The 7493-nt window shown below is 26.0% G+C and overlaps 1 protein-coding gene across 1 annotated transcript in view; it reads right to left on the bottom strand.

Moving 5' to 3' along the window:
• LOC108752722 (uncharacterized protein PFB0765w-like) overlaps positions 1-7493 on the bottom strand; it is a 13241-nt gene that overhangs the window by 2796 nt on the left and 2952 nt on the right. Inside the window, exons 8-32 of the mRNA XM_018493755.1 lie at positions 7132-7272; positions 6098-6142; positions 5472-5588; positions 5201-5347; positions 5047-5097; positions 4844-4981; positions 4681-4776; positions 4399-4530; positions 4208-4318; positions 4026-4121; positions 3819-3959; positions 3409-3441; positions 3238-3321; positions 3025-3117; positions 2786-2944; positions 2624-2716; positions 2490-2549; positions 2153-2242; positions 1931-2077; positions 1641-1736; positions 1312-1374; positions 1136-1231; positions 539-622; positions 303-446; positions 49-101 (exon numbers count right to left, since the gene is read on the bottom strand). Of these exons, the coding sequence (XP_018349257.1) occupies positions 49-101; positions 303-446; positions 539-622; positions 1136-1231; positions 1312-1374; positions 1641-1736; positions 1931-2077; positions 2153-2242; positions 2490-2549; positions 2624-2716; positions 2786-2944; positions 3025-3117; positions 3238-3321; positions 3409-3441; positions 3819-3959; positions 4026-4121; positions 4208-4318; positions 4399-4530; positions 4681-4776; positions 4844-4981; positions 5047-5097; positions 5201-5347; positions 5472-5588; positions 6098-6142; positions 7132-7272 (2510 nt within the window). The remainder of the gene's footprint in view (positions 1-48; positions 102-302; positions 447-538; positions 623-1135; positions 1232-1311; positions 1375-1640; positions 1737-1930; positions 2078-2152; positions 2243-2489; positions 2550-2623; positions 2717-2785; positions 2945-3024; positions 3118-3237; positions 3322-3408; positions 3442-3818; positions 3960-4025; positions 4122-4207; positions 4319-4398; positions 4531-4680; positions 4777-4843; positions 4982-5046; positions 5098-5200; positions 5348-5471; positions 5589-6097; positions 6143-7131; positions 7273-7493) is intronic.

Raw genomic sequence — 7493 nt, 5'->3', positions numbered from 1 at the left:
TATAATAAAAGAAGCAATATTATTGTAGAATATAAATATTTCTAATAATTTACCTTTTCTTTCAGTTCTCGGAAATTCTTTACATGATCGCGTATTTGCTTCTGAAAAAATTCAGATAACGTTACTTTCATAAAAGATCCGTGTCATACCATAATTTTTAAAATCATTCACATTAACAACTTTAGAAAATATAACACTTATTCGACATGCACATTTCTTTATTGAAAATACACAAGATCTCTTATTATTCCGAACCATAAAAATAGATTATTCAAAAATAAAGCATATATAGCTGCATATACCTGTATTTCGCTTAAAATTGAATAATACATTGCATGTAACGTAATAGCGATTAAACGTTTATTATACTCCACACAACGAATCCTTTTATGCAGACTTTCAATAGCATCTCGTTGCAAGTCCAGTAGTATGTCTTGATTAGTTGCCTTTGCAGATAAAAAATATAAATTAACAATATTTAGAAAAAATATATTAATCAAGAAATAATTTCTAATTAATACAAATAATTTTAGTTTACCTCTGTGAAACATTCGTTATATTGATCTTGCGTTTCATCGATACGCATCATTAGTTGACGTATAATTTCATCCTTCTTACCAAGCTGTAAAGATATTTATAATACATTTTTCGTACAATCCATGTTTTTCAAGTTTAGAAATAGAGGACACTCACGCACGTAATTCATTATTTTGTTAACTGCAAAATGCAACAGCTACAACTTGATCATCCAACTTGTTAATCCAGGCAGCATGTTACGCTTGTACATGCCACAATCTCTTGTCACTTCGTAAACAGGGTATTCAAATATGGTAAAACTTTGAATGTTTTAATTAAATGAGCAAAACTTCATGCATGGCACTCATATTCTTCTTGCATTCGCAATATCACAACGTAAATGTAAATTAAAGGCGAAAAGAAATGTGATAGTTCATATATTCGTGAATCATATTTTTAATAAGCATTTATATATCGACAATATTTACAATTGTAATAAATACATATTAGCGCGAAAAAACTATATAGCAATTTAACTATTTATAATTCATATTCAAACATCATGCACATTTCTATGACTAAAAGCTGCAGACGATATCGTTGGCCTCAGCTCACTCACATCACTTATCGTCTTATGAGCCATTTGATCCAAATTTCGTTTAGCTTCAACAACAGCATTTTGTAAATGCCCGATAGTTTGTATTTGAAGTTCATTCTGCAATACACCGCACAATGTTAAAAAATAAATCTTATCACAATTAAGCATGATGACTAAGCAGTAAAGAAGAGACAAACCTGCTTCAACAATTCATTCTTTTCTCTCTCATATTGCGCGATTGTAAGGCTTTGTTTATCTATCTGTAAACAGATTTCTTTTAATATTCTAATATCATACATACCTTAAAACTTTATTCTTGATAAACGGGCAGAATTTCTGTGTTTGCATTTAATTAACGTGTTGTTTAATCCACAAGATACATTGAAAAAGCGTAAATAATTACAAAATAACGATTAAAACTTTTAATCAAAAATGATATTGTGATTTTTAAATCAAACACTATTCTCATATAATATCATAACATCTTTTCTGCTTATTGCTTAAAAAATATATATAATCAATTTACCTTTTCTTGCAACTTTTGATGCAGATCTTTTACTTCTGCTTGGCTCATTGTCAATGAATTTCGTTGTATCCGTACGACTTCTTCCATATTTTCTAACTGAAATAATTTTGGTTCTTTAATTTATATTCTGAGAGAGATTCATATGAAATGATTTCATATGTAATTATTCATGAGAAAATATCTAATTTTATTCAAAAATAAAATATAAAATATTCATACATATATTTTACACTATTTACAGACTTATATAATTTGTCACATATATATAAAAAATAATAAACATAGCTTACAAGTTTTTCTTTAGAATATACAGCACTTTTAAGTTTGCTTAATTCGTGAAAGCAAGTATCCAATTTTTCTCTACATTTTCCTAACAAATCGGTTAAAGTCATAGCAGATTTTGCCGAAACAGAGGAGAGAGAAGATTCATCACGTATCTATAAATAAATATTCATAGTAATCTCTGTAGCATTACCGAATATTAATATGATAATGACGAAAAAAAAACAAACCAATTTTTTAAGTTCACTTTCAAAGTCTTGTACTGCTACTTTTGCAGATTGCACAACATCTTGCACAGTTTTGAACAAGTGAGATATATTCTGGAATAAAAAAATACAAATATTATTAAACACAAATAAAAAAGAAAAATGCTATTTTTAATCGAAGCGATTTTAGTGCTTAGTATTCATGCGTAAATATACAAATACAATATTATTGTTATCCTATAAAGAAGACTTCAGAAGCAAATGTATATTTCTTACTATTGTATTATCATAAAATTTCCATATAAATGTATAGCAAAAAGCATTAATATTTTATACATATACAGTTTCAATATATAGTTACCTCATGTTTGGACGGATAATCGCAACGTAAAAGTGTTGCTTCTGTGCCGCATTCCGTATGCTTTGTAATAAAAATGGAGATTTTAATAAAAAAAAAGGAAATTTCCAAATATGTATAATTAGAAAATTACTTACAAAAGCATTTGAGAATTCTGCAGATTTCTTAATATTTGCTACATTATTCAAATTTTTCTTAAGATCATTTTCTACTTCTTTTTGCGTTTTGATCTAAAATTATAATGTCAGCATCTATCTCAATAATAATTTTAGATTTGCGAAAAAATAAATAATACTTACAATATTTTCTAATTCTATTATCTTCTTTTTCAATTCCATATTATCTTTGCTATGACATTGTCTATAATTTTCTGCCTTTATTCGTGCAGCTATTAGTTCCTTTTCTATAGATTGAATATTATTCTTTAAAAAATTAATTGCTTCTTGTTTGCATTTTGCCTGTTACAAAGAAATTGTATAACTTACAATTGAAAATAAGATTAAATGAGTGTTTATAAAATAATGTGAATGATGTTTACCTCATGTTGCAACATTCGAATTTGGTCTTCTAAATCAGTCATACGATTTTTCCATTTATTTAATCTTTCATCATATTTCATTTGACATGTTTGCTACAAATATATACATATAATATTGCATTTAAGTTAGTCAATAACTAATTTGCATGAGTTGTTATACATAACGAATAATTTATTTGTTAAATATTTGTTTCAAAACATAAATTTAATTACCTGGATCATGTTGAGTTTTAGATCATCGTATTCCTTTCTTAATTTATGTAAATCTTCTTTCGTTTTTATTATGTCATTTACTTCCTATAAAGCATAGTACGTAGATATAAATACATCATGAATTAAAAAATAAAAAAAGCATTTATGCAATAATTATACTTGCTTTAATACCTGATTATCGTAAGTATAACGAGAAAATTGCTCCTGTAAAATAATATTTATATTAAGTTAATTATTTATTTTAATAGTTTGTATATTATTTGCATTTATACTTGATTGAGTAAAAAACTTGTTTGTTTTTTTATTACATATAAAAATATTTCTACATAAAAATAATTATTTTAAAGTTTGAGAATCCGATTTAAATTATTTTTTGTTATTTCTACATCAATAATTTAATTTTAAATATAAACAAAATTTAAAGCATTTTGCACAAACTATTTAAAACAGAAAAATTTAAATTAATAAGTTAATAATTCAAAATTTGGATTTATATATAAGAAAGTTTTATTTCTTCCAAAGATACTAATAAAATTTAAAAAATCTTTTTAATTAATATACAAATATATAAAAATAGCAACCTTTTCTTCTTGTTTTGTGGAAAGAAATGTTTCCAACACATCTTGCATTTTTGTATGTGCACAATCGACTTCTTCTTCGAATTTAGCCAACCTGCATTCCCTTTCACAGAACGTCGTTTTTGCGATTTCATTGTTCAATAGCTGCATAAATAATTGAAAATATATGAGATATTATTTTTACACATATCTATATCTTAAGATATTTACCACTTCACCGGTTTTTTTCTGTAAATCCTTTAAAGAGCTATCTATAGTACACAGTTGACTTCTTAATCCTTTTAGTATTGACGTCACACAACCTCCCTAAAAGACAATATCTGTATAATACTCAGGTCGATATATTGTTAAGTTCGAACAGAAACTACTTTTCTTCTGATTTCTGAACAAACCTGAGTTTGAAATAATTGCAAATTTGTCAATATTTGTTCAACTTCTTCCATTACCATAGTTAGTAAATCATTGTTGATGTATGCTTCTGTATATTCGGATTCATTATATCCCTAAAATTCATTTTATACTTCATGTACGATAAAATGATCGATAAAGTATTTAAAATAGTTATTTAATAAATACTTCGAACCTGTATATTCCCTTGCATACCATTAATGCAACGAGACAATTCTGATTGAACATGATTAATTTCATTTTTTATATCCTTCAGTTTAAGATTGCCACTCACGATTCTTTCGCTGTGTCTTAGTCTTTCCTCCTCCTGAAAAAAGAAAGGTATTTTTCAATAGATTAAAATAATAAAATTGTAATTAATTTATACTGAAACTTAAAATAGAATATTTCGATGATATTTATCATAAGAGATATATTTTGCATATATTTTGATATACAATACTATTATAAATATTACTTGTAATTCTAGTCTGCTAATTGCTTCTATTAATCCTTCTCGTGTTCTTGTCAAGTAACTTTGCACATTAGTAACCATCTTGCTCAATTCTTCATACTGAAAATGTATTAATCGCTAATTTTATCACAAACTTATCCCAGTCTATTTATTAATCTACACATACATTCTGGTGTCGTGAATTAAATGTTGAAACAACGGTGCTTATCTCCTCGCGAATGTCTTCTGTTGCTGCTTGAGCTTCCACAGTACAGATTCTAAATTCTTCCATTAATTTAAATTGCCGTGCATTATTCACGTTTGACTGGAAAAAGAAAGACGTATTAAATTCAATAGTATGACACAAAAATATCAAAATATGAATCGTACTTTAATATTCTTAGAATCACCACATGCACAACGATTTTCTTCTTTCTTTATCTAGGAAAAGAGTATGTGTACGATTAAAATATATCTAATAGTGTAATTATCTTCATAAAATAGTCAATAAATAAAATTGATATTTGTTATACTATACACATACCATACAATCAAAAACAGTAATTTCCTTTTGTCTTTCTAAATATATTTTAGTAATAATTTCAATGCAATTGACCAATTTGTCTGACATGTCACTTGCACAAAGTTTGTTTTTATTTGTGTAATTGTTAGCTATAGTACAATCATCCACCTAGAAAATATATATTTTTAGAAAAACTTTAATTATTTGCTAAAATAAATTCAAAACAATATGATAAATGATATTCTATAACAAAATTCACTTTTATTCTGTTACAAAGAAATAATGTTTTTACCTCATCTTTGGTGGTCAATTTATTTACAAATTTCCCAAATTCGAGCTTTAAATCCGATAAGATTTCACATTCTTTCTGTACATGTGTTTTTGTATTATTTAGGAATGATATAAATTCCTAAAAATAAATTAGATAACATAATAATATTATATATAAATTTTCAGAAACATGTACATATAAATGAACATATAAGCGACTTTTTTTAAATGGTAAAAAATGGTAAAACAAAACTAGAAACTAAAAGTTACTTGCAATTAAAAATTTCCTAAAATCGAGTTTTACGATAATTAGGTTTTTTTTTTAATTTTATCCGCCTTATTGGATTCTACTAAACTATTTTGATTTTTTTATTTTTGATCTCAGATTTGAATAAAGCATTATCAGATTACCATAGATTAAGTTTTATAAAAATTAAATGAACAGTTTTAAAAATAAAAAAAGATAATTACAAATAGGATTGCTCATCCACAAAAAGTTAAAATATAATATATAATATTGTACAAATAAATCTTTTTAAAATGCGAAGTATCTATTTAGAAAGCGAAAAACATTTCTAAAGAAACAAAATATTATTATTTAAATAACATTATATTATATACATTTATATTATATTTAATTCGACTGACCTGAGAATTATTCATATCAATACAGACTTTTCGAGAAGACGTATCCTGAAATCATGTTAGAAAGAATAAATATATATTAAAACTGTGACATATGTGTGTGTGCAAACAAAATTATTACATATATTATTTTATGACGGTTTATGTTAGGATGTACTATTATATTAACTTATAAACGAGGCAATCATGTTGATATACATTCTTGTTTTTCATAGATATTGCATAGAATAGATTTACTTTAAACATATTATTGTGATGATAAATAGATATTGCATACTAATTCGTGAATATGCATAATTTATTTATTTAAAAATATCTCAATTTATTGATTTGAAAGTGTATCTTTTTAAAGTTATTTTGGTATCGATGTCATTTCATACGGATTATAAAAAGGAAATAATGATCGAAATGTAGAAGTTTGTTTACCTTATTTCGCACATTTGTTTCTAAAAATTCTTATCAGAGAATGTCAACTTGTTAAAAAATATTTAAATTTGTAAGATATCTTGATGCAGTAATTTAAATTCATTTCATTTTATTTCAAGAATGAACCATTAATATTATCTTAAACATGTGACAGAATAAATATAAGTGTTTGTTGTAATTCAATCTGGTAAATTGTTATCTTTACACGGAGGTGATAATTTTCTAGCAGTCTGTAGTATTTTTTTATCAATATTCTTTATATATTTATATCGACCAGTTTGAGTATCTACGCTAGGTCGAGATTGGCTGTGTAGATTAAGCAATCTATTTGGTAACTTTGTATTGATCGTTGATAAACTTCGTTTGCCACAGTTTAATAAGATCTCAGAATCAGTGTGCAAAAATGCAAAATCATTCTTTCGCTGTGCGGATATATGTAGGAGGCTTGATACTGGAAATTGCTCAGGAGATTCATGGGATGATTTCATCTTAGTAATAGCAGCGATACGATTATTAGAATTATACTTGCAAGGTCGAAAGATGGGTAAAGTCTTCTATAAATGTAGAAAATTATAGATTTACACTGAAAATTTTACAAATATCCGTCATACCTCTAAAGTTGTTTGCTTCAATCCTTTACGCATTTCTTTAATCAAGTCGTCCTTTAAAAGATTACCCATATTAGCATGATAATTTTGTTTTTCCAATGCCACGATTTCCGCCGTCAGCGTGTTTTTTGTTTCTGCAGCTTCCTAAAACCAACCAAAATATATTTATAAAAATAACAACATGTATATACATAAATAAATAAATAAATATATATATATGCACACACATATATGTATATATAATTGTAGGATTGTTCTTATTTTGGCAAAGAAATCGCAGGGATAAAGTCGCATGCTACCTGGTGAAAAAAGAATAAAAATATTATAACAGCATACATATAGAACACAGTATGATAGAATCTCTT

Source organism: Trachymyrmex septentrionalis, unplaced genomic scaffold, assembly GCF_001594115.1.
Source record: "Trachymyrmex septentrionalis isolate Tsep2-gDNA-1 unplaced genomic scaffold, Tsep1.0 scaffold62, whole genome shotgun sequence".
In the NCBI taxonomy this organism is placed as follows: domain Eukaryota; kingdom Metazoa; phylum Arthropoda; class Insecta; order Hymenoptera; family Formicidae; genus Trachymyrmex; species Trachymyrmex septentrionalis.
The sequence above is the reverse complement of the archived record's forward strand: the minus strand, read 5'-3'. Positions and strand labels throughout refer to the sequence as shown.